Source organism: Thermobia domestica, chromosome 3 (genome assembly GCF_964235325.1).
Source record: "Thermobia domestica chromosome 3, izTheDome1.hap1.1, whole genome shotgun sequence".
In the NCBI taxonomy this organism is placed as follows: domain Eukaryota; kingdom Metazoa; phylum Arthropoda; class Insecta; order Zygentoma; family Lepismatidae; genus Thermobia; species Thermobia domestica.
The window spans coordinates 38,985,923-39,001,973 of NC_137456.1; the positions used below are offsets into that span (position 1 = coordinate 38,985,923).

General features: G+C 36.3%; 1 protein-coding gene across 2 annotated transcripts in view; it reads left to right on the forward strand.

The window, feature by feature from the left end:
• The window catches only part of LOC145680304 (ribosomal RNA-processing protein 7 homolog A), a 31,564-nt gene that overhangs the window by 1,480 nt on the left and 14,033 nt on the right, over positions 1-16,051 (forward strand). For both annotated transcript variants that reach the window (XM_081750667.1, XM_081750668.1), the window contains exons 2-3: positions 11,067-11,206; positions 14,883-15,008. In XM_081750667.1, coding sequence (XP_081606793.1) covers positions 11,067-11,206; positions 14,883-15,008 — 266 coding nt within the window. The remainder of the gene's footprint in view (positions 1-11,066; positions 11,207-14,882; positions 15,009-16,051) is intronic.

The window sequence follows — 16,051 nt, forward strand, 5'->3', positions numbered from 1 at the left end:
CACGAACCAACTCAAGCAGACAGTTTTACGAAATTTTAACACATTTCTTATATTTTCAGGTTAGATTAGAGCTTTGTATTTCTTTTAGAAGCTCAATTACTCCTTGCAGACTGACTTTAGGAGAGCTCAGTATAAATAGGGTGGTGATACCGTTTGTGGCCACCATACCACTTATGAACATTTTCATGTTAGTAGTCGTTTATTAAGCTTCATGCTGTCTGCAACCAATTGAAACAAAACTTGGTAGGGTATAGACTTTTGGATTTAGGGTGGATCGACGATAAATTTCGAAAAAATAATTATTGAGGCTTAACAACAATTGAAAATGTATTATTATGCAAAATTTATTAGGCCTACATGAAAAATATGTTGCAGTGTCAATAAAACACTATTTTTGTCATTTTTATTAATAAATATTCAAATCACTATCACAATTGCAAAAGGTGGCCATAAACAGTAACAAGTATGAAACGACTTATGGCCACTTACTGGCCACAATTGGTTACTCACGGAATATTCTGACCCACTATGGGCATTGCATTTATTTGTTATGCTTTGAGGTTCTGGCAGTTACGATAGCATTATAAAGGAAATATAGCATTTTTTGTTACCAGAGAACTAAGTTTCTACTTTCTAGACCACCAGATAAATTTTCTACATTTTTTTGAAAAACTCAAAACTCTTTAAGAAATTTCACAACTCAAAAAATGTAACAGCATATCCATATTCATTAGGTTCACAATGCGTACTGACTGAAACTGTTGCTTAAACTCTACTGTTTTTAATAAGCTTTAGGTCTGGTATGGACTTTTGGGTTTCAGGTGGATCAACGATAAATTTCGAAAAAAATAATTATTGAGGCTTAACAACAATTGAAAATGTATTATTATGCAAAATTTAATGGGTACCCCATTGGGGTTCGGGAGTAACATGGGGTATCTAATTTCTTCATTTTTAAATATTTTGAAACGTACGTCTCCGATATGTTCTATAGAACGTTACAGATAGCAGTTAATCGAAGACCGCAACTGGTTCCCAAAATATGGGGAAATAAGGAGTGACACCACAGATGTGTGGGGTTTGCCTACTAGATGGTACAATTTCGAAAAACTGGTTACTGAGGCCTAACAAAAATAACAGAAGAAGTTAAAATCCAAAAGGACACTAATCTGTGCGTTTTAGGGGTACCATGGGGGTCGCAAAACATCCATTTCTAAACATTATCGGGATATGCCTTAACAAAGCTTTTAACAACAATAGAAGTGTTAGTTTTTCGAAAACCCCAATCCGATACACTAATGGTTACCGAAATGTGGGGAAATAAAAAGCGGTACTATAGCTATGTGGGGTTTGCGTGCTAGACGGTAGAAATTTGAAAAACTAATTATTAAGGCCTAACAACAATTCCAAGGACATCCATAATCCATAACAACCGTACACCCCTATGGGGTTTAGGGGTATCATGGGGTTTTTGAAACTCTCATTTCTATTTCAGTTTCATTCGGGTAGGTTAAACACTACATCCATCTGTGTTGAATAGTGAAAACTCCATGTCAATATCTGAAAAAGTAACCGAGCTATTAGGAATTCTATTTTTGATGACGTCATAAATATAGAGATTCTTATGGATATGGGCTCTTGGGTCTCTGCTATAAATAGGAGAAATTTCACAAAAATTATATACGAGGTGTGGCAATTGAATAACGAAACTGGTGTTATAAATGTGATGTATTGCAAAGAAAGTTACAATTGACTGTTATCCCCTTCAATATACTTCTCTCCCCTATCTATACACCGCTGCATACGTGCCTTCCATTGTTCAAAGCAATGCTTTAAGTCATCTGATATCACCCTGTTTAACAACTCTGCCGTTTTCCGTTTCACTTCTTCCACAGACTGAAAATGTGTTTCCTTCAATGCAGTTTTCACTTTTGGTAATAGATAAAAGTCGCAGGGAGCCAGGTCCGGGGAATACGAGGGATGGTCAAACACAGTAATGCGCTTGGCTGCTAAAAGCTGCTTCACAGAAAGGGCATTATGATCAGGCGCATTGTCTCTTTATATTCAACTATGCAGGCGAGATATAAAGCCCGCCGGTCTCTTCTTCCTTATTCTTTACCTCAGCTTGCTTAGGACTTCTTTGTAGTAGGTCTGATTCACCGTTTGATTCTGAGGACCCCTGATATCGAAAAAAACGATGAGCATTGCTTTCACATTGGACTTGCTCATTCGTGCTTTTTTCATTCTTAGCGATGTGGGAGTCTTCCAATGCATGGATTGACGCTTAGTCCCGGGTCATACTGGAAAATCCATGTTCCATCACATGTGATGACACGTGCTACCAAGTCTGGTTCTGCTTTGAGTCGTTCCATGACGTCACAGCAAAAGGTCGTTCGAATGTCTTTTTGTTCTGAGAGAGGTTTTTCGGGACAATTTTTGCACCAACTTTTGTCATGTTTAAATTGTCATGAAAATTTGTCTTACTGTATCTTTGTTAATGTTCGCCATGTCAGCGATCATTCGAATGCTTAGATGTCTGTCTTTCCGCACAAGTTCATTAAATTTTTGAACATTTTCGTCCGTTCTTGAACTCAAAGGGCGTCCTACCTTCTTAAAATCGTTTGTGCCATTCGAGAACTCGTGCACGTGACATAGTATTTGATGTTAATGCGCTGCTCACCTTTATTGTTCCCCACGATTCCGGTACTACTACAGAACACTGTCCTCTCCATGCAAGCCTGCAAAGAAAAGAAAAGCTTTCAGAATCATGAAACAAACAGTGGCTGCTCTTGAAGGTTCAAGATCAACAACACATCATTAGATACATCCCTTCCCCACGATCCTGCGCGACAGAAGGTGGGCAGCCTCCGTCATTTAATTGCCACACATCGTATGTGCCTTAATAGACAGTCTAATGGGCGCTCTGTAGTAAAATATGATTGTACTCTTATGGGCTAAGTGAGAACCCCACTATTGTCTCTACAAAAAGATTACTTCATTTTTTTAATTTCTCTCAAGCATTTTAAAAAATACACTTGCTGTGTCGAATACTGAAAACTGCATGTCAATATCTAATAAAGTAACGGAGATATGACGAATTACATATTTGATGACGTCATAAATATAGAGGTTCTTAGAGATATGGACTTTTGGGTCTCTGCTATAAGGAGGAGAAATTTCACAAAACTAATATATGTACTTTAGTAGACAGTATAATGGGCCTTCTGTAGTAAAATATGATGGTACCCCTATGGGTTAAGTGGGAATCCATTAGAATTTCTACAAAAAGATTATTTCAAATTTTAAGTTCTGTCGGGCAGCTTAAATAATACACTAAACTGTGTCGAATACTGAAAACTGCATGTTAATATCTAAGAAAGTAACGGAGATATGAGCAATTACATATTTGATGACGTCGTAAAGAATATATCTATGAAGTCATCAAAAATGTAATTCCTACTAACTCTGTTACTTTTTAAGATATTGACATGGAGTTTTCAGTATTCAACACACTTGAGTTTTCTTTAAGCAGCCCGAAAGAATTTTAAATCTAAAGTAATTTTTGTAGAAACTGTAATGGGGTTCTCACATAACCCATAGAGGTACAATCATATTTTACTACAGAACGCCCATTGGACTGTCTATTGAGGCACATATATAATTTTCGTGAAATTTCTCCTCCTTATAGCAGAGTCCCAAAAGTCCATATCCATAAGAATCTCTATATTTATGACGTCATCAAAAATAGAATTCCTAATAGCTCGGTTACTTTTTCAGATATTGACATGGAGTTTTCACTATTCAACACAGATGGATGTAGTGTTTAACCTACCCGAATGAAACTGAAATAGAAATGGGAGTTTCAAAAACCCCATGATACCCTTAAAAACCCCATAGGGGTGTACGGTTGTTATGGATTATGGATGTCCTTGGAATTGTTGTTAGGCCTTAATAATTTGTTTTTCAAATTTCTACCGTCTAGCACGCAAACCCCACATAGCTATAGTACCGCTTTTTATTTCCCCACATTTCGGTAACCATTAGTGTATCGGATTGGGGTTTTCGAAAAACTAACACTTCTATTGTTGTTAAAAGCTTTGTTAAGGCATATCCCGATAATGTTTAGAAATGGATGTTTTGCGACCCCCATGGTACCCCTAAAACGCACAGATTAGTGTCTTTTTGGATTTTAACTTCTTCTGTTATTTTTGTTAGGCCTCAGTAACCAGTTTTTCGAAATTGTACCATCTAGTAGACAAACCCCACACATCTGTGGTGTCACTCCTTATTTCCCCATATTTTGGGAACCAGTTGCGGTCTTCGATTAACTGCTATCTGTAACGTTCTATAGAACATATCGGAGACGTACGTTTCAAAATATTTAAAAATGAAGAAATTAGATACCCCATGTTACTCCCGAACCCCAATGGGGTACCCATTAAATTTTGCATAATAATACATTTTCAATTGTTGTTAAGCCTCAATAATTATTTTTTCGAAATTTATCGTTGATCCACCTGAAACCCAAAAGTCCATACCAGACCTAAAGCTTATTAAAAACAGTAGAGTTTAAGCAACAGTTTCAGTCAGTACGCATTGTGAACCTAATGAATATGGATATGCTGTTACATTTTTTGAGTTGTGAAATTTCTCCAATTTCTTGTGAAATTTCTTAAAGAGTTTTGAGTTTTTCAAAAAAATGTAGAAAATTTATCTGGTGGTCTAGAAAGTAGAAACTTAGTTCTCTGGTAACAAAAAATGCTATATTTCCTTTATAATGCTATCGTAACTGCCAGAACCTCAAAGCATAACAAATAAATGCAATGCCCATAGTGGGTCAGAATATTCCGTGAGTAACCAATTGTGGCCAGTAAGTGGCCATAAGTCGTTTCATACTTGTTACTGTTTATGGCCACCTTTTGCAATTGTGATAGTGATTTGAATATTTATTAATAAAAATGACAAAAATAGTGTTTTATTGACACTGCAACATATTTTTCATGTAGGCCTAAATAGGCAAATCCATTAATAGGCCTAAATATTAAGTTAACTTTAAATTACATAATAAAACATATTTTGACGTAACAAAAAAAAAAAAAAAAAAAAAGAAAAGAAAAAAGAAAGAAAAAGAAAATTTCTTAACCCTACCTAATTATATAATGGAACGAAACGCAATAGTCCTAGCCTGCTACACTTCGTATAAAACACATATGCCGAGCCTAAATTTAATCTTAATGAAATCTTTCCGTGTGACAGAATACAAGTGTGTTGCTGTTTAATGTCAAATGTATGGACTCAAAAAGAGTTGATTTTAAGTGTAGCGCCCCTTTCAGCAGCTAGGCTATATGAAGCGTGGACCTACTGACTAACGTGGAATTCGAACCATATGAGCTCCCGGCGGAAATCGAACCCGGGTCTCCCGCGAAAGGCGTGTACGCTAACCGCTTAGACATGAAGGAGCTCATGTGCACTCAAAGAAAGCACAGTTTTAAATATTGAGAATGATATACCACAAGTAAATACTTTGAACATTATTGATAAATTGCTAGAACCGAGCTTTAAAGAACGGGCTCGAATGGTGGTAAATGTATTTTCTGGAGCTGTAAAAACAGTTTAAAAACACTACAACATCGATATCGTTCTGTGCTCTACTAGTTTTGACCTATGTAAGATATTCTACTAGGCAACTTTTTGTTATAGATAAAATTGCAAACTATATATAAAATGCTAAAGATAAATACATTTTGTAACGTAGCCTATATATAACTTTAGCATTCAGACATAAGTAGGCAAGAGCCCTATACCTAGGCTAATTTCATGTATAAGTAAATGATTTTTGATGTCTTTTTACTTAATAAACCTAAATTTGGAACTTGATTTTTATATTTATTTTGAGTCGCCCTAAGTGGGGCAGAAATGTGGCCATAAGCAGAAACAGAATGGCCAAAAGTGGTGAAATGTGTATTGGTTTTTAAAAATGTTTTTTTAAATAACTTTTAAAGACAGTAGTGGCAATACCTTTGGTGGCCACTGAAAAGCACGAATGTTATGTAACCGAATCAGGGCAGGGGCCCGTACGGTAGCAAGGGGGGGCGTCCGTTAAATTCAGGCGCGTCAGTGGTGGTGGGTATACGCATAATCGAGAATAGTGGAAAAGCACTTTATGTTATAAAATGCGTGGCTTGCACAGTTTGGGGGGAGATACTAAGAATGCCATCAAGAAGTACCAAAATGTGCTAAATTAGGTTAGATTAGTTCAGGTTTTGTTAGATATTCTTCTTTTCTGTGGTTCTAATTCGTTTCTACACTTACGACAAACTGTTCGGCAGTTTAGTAGATCATGCTTTTCACATAATTTCAACAACTGACAATCTTTATTTTTGTATAATTTGAGAAAACTCAAACACGATATGTAACAATCTTGTTATTCACGCACCATTTCCACACTACCTTTTCCAATAATTATAACAAGTGTACCTCTCCGCCAAATAGTCCCTTCCGCCTATACATATAGTGCTGCTTACAACATCAAAAACAACTAACAACAATTATTTTCTTAACTTCACATATTCCCGTCACCTGACTTTCACTCACTCTACCTCACCAACTAAAATAAATTCTCCAATTCATCTGGTAAATTTTCTAAAATTGTCCGGCGATACAACAGTTAAGTTGTTATTGTACTTCGCAAGTGTTTGTTGAATCCCTGCTTTCTTTATTCATTACTAAATATACATTTATATTGTATTACTGCGCAAAAGCAACAGCTTTCAAATATTCAGTGTTGCAAACTCTGTCATATTAGGAAATACTGAAAACAGTGGTCATATGGCATGGAAACTACAGTGCACGGGCCAACTTAAAAAGAAACCGATTTGAACTTAGTGGCCACCAAAAATTACGAATGCCATCTAACCGAATCAAGGCAGGAGCGCAGCAAGGTAGTCCGTTCGTAGAGAGCAAGTCCGTCAGCGATAGTTCGTATACGTATAAATGAAGATAGTTTAAAAAAATACTTCATATATTATAAAAACACATACCTTTGCATTACTTGTATGATTACACACACTATCTGAGTTAGTTACTAAGACAGTAGGTTTGAAATACTGGCACATTATGCTCTATTGTCAGTTTATGTAATATGATTTCACTACTTGCTTTCATGTGGCCGAAGATTAAACTTCATTTATCTCCGTAATTTGTCACCATACAGTCATAACCTTTATTATCTTTCCCGTTCGTCTGATGCTTAAATTTCGTATAATTCTAGAAGTTCAATATTTTTTCTTTCTTTTTAAATATCGATTTCAGATTCAAAAGTTTAGGTCGATAGGTTTTTTTTCTTTCTTGAGCGCTTACGTAATCTGGGAAGTTGAGGTGCTCGCGCTTCGTATTCATGCCTTTCATTGGGTTGGGTTGCCAAACCACAGTCAAAGGTCTGTGGTATTCACACGAGCAGTGAGAATCGACGACCGAGCTTAAGCCAAGACTTTGTCCCGAGTTCGAATCCGGCTTGTATTTGAGTCTTACTTTCCATGTTACACTGGAATAGTATGTACACGAAGGGCTTGTTCTCTGAATGGGTGTAGGTCTATCCTAGTCCAGAGGATTGACCCCTCCGGGTAACTGTTTGTCCATGGTAATATAGAAACGATGACATCATCATTATTCCTATTATCATCGAGTTGTAAGAATGTATATATAGTAAAACAAGTAGTTGCAATAAAAGTAAAAGTAGTTGCTATGACAAGCTAAGAAGTAGTGAACAGTTTTCTTCTCATTTACAACGAGTGGTAATCCTTCGGTGGGAGCGGTCCCGGGTTCGATTCCCGGTGGGGCCACTCGGTCGGAAAAATGTCCAACGCTTTTTCAGGCCAGTCATCCTGAATGAGGTTTTCCTGGATTTTCCTCATTCACACCAGGCAAATGCCGGGGTGGTACCTAACTTATAGGTCTCAGGCCGCTTCCTTCCTTCTCCAATACTTTCTTCCCTTTTCCCGGATTGTGTGCTCGCCGAGGGACGTCATCCCTCAAGACGTGACGGACTAAATGGCCTTAGACGCCGAAAGCCCAGAAATCTAAACTCCTAAACGAGTGGTAATCCAAGCTATATGAGAGAATAAGTTCAAACAATAAAACCACGTTTCTTCATTTTCTATTATTATTATTATCATTATTATTATTATTATTATTATTATTATTATTATTATTATTATTATTATTATTATTATTATTATTAAAGTTACATGTTGCTTACGTGTATTTCCCCTAATTCATGTAACATTGTTTATCTTTAACTGATTTGTTCATATTAGCTTTGCTATTTTAAACAACTGAACTAGAAAAAAAATCACTTATCAAAGCAACGTTTATTTTAAAACGTTGCTTTGTTCATTGATTTGTTTTCTAGTTCAAGTTTTTTTCTTTTTGTTTCTTCGAAAATTTACAAATCCTGATCCCAACTCTGGTGGTTAATAACTCGTGCACCGAAGGTCGGCACATGAAAATATGTCGCAGTCGTACTAAACAAGTCAAGATCTACTTCCATTCCAAATCCTATACTATATGGTTAGCCTACGCACCTTTGGTACAAGAGACCCAAGTTCGATTATCGGTGGATCCCACGTTAAGATGCAGATCCACGTCCTATATGGTATCGGTACTGAAAGGAACGCTGAACTCCAAATGAATAACCCAACCAACTGCTATGCTAAGTCTGCTCAAGATCAGGTGATTTTTTTTTTACATCGCGTATATTAGATACTGGCTTTGTGATTGGTATGTGTTTTTCTAAAAATCAAAGGAAAGACGAAAGGAGACTAGGAAAAAATACCTTTTCATAAAACATTATCCATTCAGGATACTAGGTGTGTTCAAATACTCATCGTAAAAATGTCCCCCCAAAAGAAATCGTGCTCCCTCATCTTGAACACCTGACTGAAGGGGGGTGTTGAAGGCTTTCGACGAATTCAAAGCAGCAGAGAAATAAGCAAAATTATTTTTAAAAAATAGTTAACAAGGCCTTAAAAAAAAACTTTTGGACATACTGTTTTCAACTCAAAAATACCGAATAATAGTACACGTTAATTCGAGAAAAGAGAGAGAGAGAGAAAGAAAAGAAAAGAAATTGATGCGAATTTTCTTCAAGAGACTCTTATGATCTCAGCTTATTGTTGCTCTAGGTTTCCATTTTCCTCCGTTGACTAAAAGAAATAGTAAGTATAACTGATAGCAGTACGTATACAGGATATCAAGGACGGAGGAGAGGGGGATTCAAGTAACCAAGTTCATATCCCTTCAAGACATGAGTGTTTTTTTTTACACGTATCTTGCTACGCTGAATGATAAATTTTTCTATATTATCTTGCAAAAAAGGAAGGGATTAAACCCGGTAACCCTCCCTTTGCGTAGCCACTGATACGAGGGCGGGGTGAAAAGTTCTCGGCCTGACCCAGAGATGGCACTCCAAACGGCAAAATTTTATTGTTCTTGCCTGGGGGCGCTTTTCAGTTGTTCGTATAACAAGTGTCAATTTGTTCTCACAAGTACGGTAGTTTGTGTGCAGGCATTGTTGCAGTTAAACGTCTTGCGTGTTAGTTGTGAAAATGGATATACTTGAATATCGTGCGGTAACCAAATTTTTCGTTTTGGATGGATTAACCCGTACGGAAATTCAACCGAAGTTGACAAAAGTTTACGGGGACTATGCTCCTTCCAAGTCAATCGTTAAAAAGTGGGCAGCTGAATTTAAACGTGGTCGCACATCCATCGAAGATGACCCATGTAAAGGAAGGCCGAAAACCGCAACCACTACGAAAACAGTCGAAAAAGTGCATGATATCATGTTAGACGACAGGCGAGTGAAGGTGAGTGCCAGAGCTGAGAGTTGGGGATATCAGAGGAACGGATGTGAAACATCTTGTACAAAGAACTAGGGATACGAAAGCTCTGAGTAAAATGTGTGCCGCATTTGCTGACTACCGACCAAAAGCAAATGCGAAAACGATTTTCGCAGCAATCTTTGGACCGATTCAAAAGGGATCCGACCGATTTTGTGCGGCGATTTGTGACAATGGATGAGATATGGATATACCACTACACGCCAGAAATGAATGCAGCGCCGAAGAAAGCGAAGACGATAGTATCGGCCGGAAAGGTCCGATGTGTGTTTTGGGATGCAAAAGGAATCCTGTTAATTGATTACCTTGCAAAAGAGAGAACAATTACAGACTAATATTACTCCAACCTTCTTGACCAGCTGGATGCCAAAATTCGAGAGAAGAGGCCTGGCTTGAAGAAGAAAATCATCTTTTACCAGGGCAACACCTGTGCACAAGGGTGCGTTAGCGATGGGAAAAGTGCGGGATTTGGGGTACGATTTGCTCAGCCATCCCCCATATTCTCCTGATTTGGCACCATCGGACTTCTATCTGTTCCCAAACTTTAAGAAATTTCTTTCTGGGAAGCGCTTCACATCGAATGAAGAAGTTGAGAGGGTCGTGGATGACTATTTTCACAACCTTCCAGACTCTCACTCCCGGGAAGAAATACTGATGTTGGAGAAACACTGGACCAAGTGTATTGAAGTTAAAGAAGATTATGTCGAAAAGTAAAATCATTTTTGAACTGAAATTTGCAGTCTTTCACTGTCAGGCCAAGAACTTTCCACCTTGCCCTCGTAGCTCCCCTCCCCTTCCGTTTAAAACTGCAATGGATCTATTATTAATGAAGAATTGTATACTGTTAATTCTCAGAAAGTTAATCTTTACAGTGTAAATATGTTACTGGTTTAATTTATTACCTATGTAATTAATTCCTATCTATCTTCCCCTCATTGCAACGTTGTTCTTTACTTGTCTTGACAGTGTTTACAGCAGTCAGCGAAAATTCGACATCTAATAGATTTTTTAAAACAAATCCATAACTGTATAGGAACAACAAATGAGTATTTTTTATGTTAATTTCAGTTCGACTTGGTTTACTAACGTAAGAATCGTTTTGTGGTCTGTATGTGTGTATAAAATGTAGAGTAAACATATTATTTCTGCATTTCGGTGATTTTTCAGTGTTGCCAGTGAAATTTAATGAATCTTCAAGCGCCCAGCACTGGTTATTCTACAAAGAACATGCAGTACGTGAGAAGAATGAAGCGAAGCCTCCAAATCGTACGTTATTCGTTGTCAATGTGCCACCCTATTGTACCAAGGTAATATTTACTTACATATTATTATGACAAATAAGACTAAGACGTGACGAAGTATGCATTACTTGCTTAAGTATCTAAACGTTCCTCGTCCTAACGTAAAAAGAATTTTAATCTATTATGAAATGAAAAATTTATGTTGTTAGTAATTGTGTATGACGTAGGATAATTTGGGATACGGACAAAATCTCGCGGCCGAAACATCGCCGGCCAAAACCTCGCGGAACAAAATCTCGCCGGGCTAAAACCTCGCGGGACAAAATCTCGCCGGGTCAAAACCTCGCCGCCCAAAATCTCGCCGGGCCAAAAGAAGAAGAAGATATAAAACATCGTGTGCGTGGGCTTTCTCGGGTTATTCCCGTTTCCTCCCACTTTTTTTATTCGATCATTTCCTTCATCCTGGTCATCTACGTCTCCTTTAACCTACAGGACATAATCAAGGGACGTCGTAAAAACTCATATATTATTTCATACTTTCGTAAATATTATTAGATTTTTGTTAAAATTTTAAGTTTTTGGATGTTCTAAAGTTCACGAAGCTAACCCCGTTAGTTGTTATTACTTTCCTTATGCAGACTTTCTTTCCCTATAACCAGTTTAAAAACATCCTGTCGCCCTACCTTCACCTTGAAATCCTCTAATACAGAAATAGCTTTTCCTATGGTATCGCGGGACTTAGTCAAATACCTTTGATACTTCTTCTGAAACAGCGTCTTTTATACCGTCATCCTTATCATCTGTTGGAACATTCACATTTTGCTCAGGCGATATTTTGGGGCGCGACGTTTTGGGCGGCGATGTTTTTGCCCGGCGAGATTTTGTCCTGCGAGGTTTTGGTCCGCGAGGTTTTGTACCCAAACCGGATAATTTATATAAAATCCCTTGTTTAAATTAGCATATTCGCTACATAGATGATTATACTTTGATACATTATATATTTTTCTAATATATAATGTTTCGGTAATTTTGAAACACCTGTATAATACTTGATAAATACTTTATTGTTCTTAAAATAAGTGGAAGAGAAAACATCTCCTTATCGTTTGGTCTCTAGAAATTAATAAAAGTATGTTTATTTTCCGAGAAAATCTCCAGAATCTTTCAAAATAGAACGTAGAATGTGCACTGTTTTATATTTTTTGGGTGTGGACGGAATCATCTGGTTAAAGATAAGGTCCAAGAACTAATTTCCAGAAAGGGCAAATTTGATTACGATATTATGGAAATGAAGTTTCTCCTATACGGACAGCTAGATGCCCACACGGAAGTAACATATATGCTCGCTCCTCATTTCGGTTAGAACTGGAAGATGTCAAGTAAAGGATCTATTTGATTGTAATGCTGACAAATTGAACTAAAGTGTTCCACTGTAGAATATTTTGGACCTAAACCTAGGGAAATTCTCGTAACATCAAAATTTTCCATCATCTCAGCTCATTTTGTTATGTGGAATTTTGTGACTAGTGTTCTGTCGTAGCAGTGTTCGTAGTTAACAATAGGTATTGGTAACTAGGTCTTTCTTCCAAGAATTACGTTGACGCTCCGCCACCATGCTGCGACCTTAAGGGATTCTTGAAAGGGTAGATAGATTGTCACAGTGCCGTTCCACTTAGGTACATTGTATACAGAAGTCACAAAAAATCTTTTGATGCTTTGTGATATGATGTGAAGCACTTAAACATTAGCTCGGTAAGTGGCTTTCGCCTTGCCAAACCACTAGTCTACCACTATTCCCTTGTGTTTTAATCAAAATTTTATTTTGGAGGTATTTTCATTTTATAAAATTTCAACTATTTCAATTTCCCACGTAAATAACTTGTTCTATATTTGATATAAGTTGACAAATAAGTCTGCCAGTTTACCGTAAAGTATAACTCAATGACTATTCTATAATCCAAGGGATATTAGTGTGTATGTGTGACCGGGGATAGATACAACCAAATAGTTCAAGATTTCAGATGTGATTTCATGATTTAATTTATTTTCGTTGCTCAATCTTTATCAAAATCTTCCTTGCCGAGTTTTAGTTCTAGTCTTTGTAGCCATTTTTTCCAGTATAGCTATTTCATACCTTTTGGTTTTCGGTCATCATCAATTTCCTTTCAACTGAGAGGTTATTATCATTGTGCCGGTAGTTAGGTGTCTGCAACCTTCTCCACGGAGGTGACAGATAACAGACTGCAGGTCTTGATGCTGAAGTCTCAGTTGTCATGAAATATGTTCTGGAAACTTCCTTGGGCTAAGTTTGAGTTCTGTTTTCCGGAGACATATGGTTGTCAAATAAATTATTGATCGTTAGATGGACGTCTGTTCTACCGCAGTAGACTCTGTAAAAGCTAATCAGTAATATATTTGAGCAACTCATGCTGTAACGGAAAGCAAACATCATAAATTCCTTAGTAAATATGTACACAATAGTTTTATTTTATTTATTTATTTCATACACACTATTTCATTTTGTTTTCAACATCAGTCTTGTATTTTTATTTCCCCTTTATTTATTTTGTACAAAACTTCTCGGAATATTCTTTGGATTAAAAATTTACGTATTTAATTTGTTTAATATAATTTATTTTAAGTGTCATGGCTTTTTTTATGGCACTTTTTGGTTTAAAAACTGCTATGATTTTATCTACTAAGTTGAAACAAATTTCATTCCATTGTCATAATAACTGACTAGAAAAGGACATTTTTATACTCTGTCGAAACTGCTAAAATTTAAATATCTGTGCTAAACTGGCAAATTAATATTTCATTCGTAGAATATGTTAAGATACTTCCTAAATTTCTTTTGCAACATTCTCACATAAATATTAACAACAAAAGTTAGTAGAATTTTTATATTGTGTATGTACTGCTTATTATATCACAAATAAGAATAGTTGTAGTTTTTGAGAAGTGCTAAAGAAAAGTTTAGCACCATCGTCAAATCTTTTTAGAAGCTTTTATTTTCAATTTGAAACCGCAGTTGCCAGACATACATACACATCCTTAACTAAAAATAACCATAGTCAGTGGCGGACCCAGGATATGATCAAAGGAGGGGCTAAACCATAGTTTGCCGCTTTATCCAGTGTAAAGCAGGATTGAAGTCCATTTTATCCAGCGTATACCTGAGCGTCAAGGGGGGAGGGCTATAGCTCCCACCCCCTTGGATGCGCCCCTGACCATAGTAATACACCACTGAGTAGAGTAAAACAGACCCAGGTAATAGGACGGAAAACTAATGGGTAAAATGGTTCGAAAAGTTAAATATTATATGTGCATAAGTAATTATTATTATAAAAAATAGTGCAAAATCAATAATAATACATGACAATTTTGATGACCATATGCGGTGGTTGAAACTCAGTTCTCCAAAGTTAAATTTCTAGTGATGCTTTCGAAGCAAAATGTCTGCAAAACTTCAATAAACTTGGCGAATTCTAATGTTCATAGGAAATAAAAGTAAATTATCAAGTGTCTGGCGTTTGTATACGCGAACTTTTATGAAGGACTTTCAGAATGATTGAAACGTGGAAACGCTTGTTCCTGTAGTCCTCTTTACCAAAGTATTGTCATGTATAATATTGTTCGTTTCGTATATTTACATTGGGATTTTGTTATTCAATCTACGGTATAAGTATGTATACCTTGTGTATAAGTAAATTATCATTGATTCGTAAAATTTCTTTTTCAGGACTCGCTGAGTAGAATATTTAGTCAATTCGGTGAAGTGAAAACAATTTATTTCCATCAGAAACCTACTGCTGGTCTTCCACCGAAAGAGAGATCAAGATTCTTTCGTGAACACGAACCAATCAAGGTAAGATTGTAACATGGTGACCTGTTATTTGGGTTTCGATCAGAAACAACAATTTTTTAAACTTATGTATTTTTATTTATTCGTATAGTAAATCTGACTTTCTCGTTATAACTCAAATTGAAAGTAGTATATAGAGTGCTTTCTAGGTGTTAACACACTAACTCTTGAGAAGAAAAATATTGGAACGTATATTACACATTTCCCAAATATTCAAATCCCTGTATTTATACTGCTGATAATTTCAATAGCTAACCTCCCACTATCTTCCTCGGAACACGTGGAAGAATGGGTGATATTTTTAGGTTAAATAAATAAACTCACCTTTGATCTGGAGATCATGAAATTACTTGGGACCGAAATAGTACACACTGTTTTGTTCAAAGAACCTAGCTACCCATCTCCCTTTAAAAGATGGTGTTGCTATTTTGTGACAACCATGTGTAGGACAATTCATTAGTTTAGCTTGAAACAAAAAATTTAGAGAGCCAAAGATGATGCACATTTATCTAACTTATTTTCGCTGTAGGTAATCGAAGGTTTTATAAGGCTACATGAGCTAGATTTTTTTGAACAAGACTGCATATTGATGTGACCAAATACAATATAAAAATTAGATTTTTGTTATTCTTGTATTAGAAATATGCATATATATATATATATATATATATATATATATATATATATATATATATATATAAACAGTTACAAACATTGTATAACATTTGACTAAAATTTGAGTACAATCAGTGCATTGTCCTCCTCTTCCGTGCAGGATGTTGGACACAGGCGACATTGGAGCACACAGTTAAATGTTTGGTCTTCTCCACAATCGCATTTGGTATTACCTTCTTTAACGTAGAGCCATCTTATCAAGTTAACCTTGGATCAGCCCACTCCCTAATTCAACCTATTTAAAATACTTCCATGTTAGTTATCCTTTGTCATGACCATGTAGTAAAGTTTTAGATTATGTTTTTCAGGCAGAAAGAAGGGGGTATCTTTTCACAGTTGTAACGTGTCTTTTTCATTGGTGACTGTAAGTT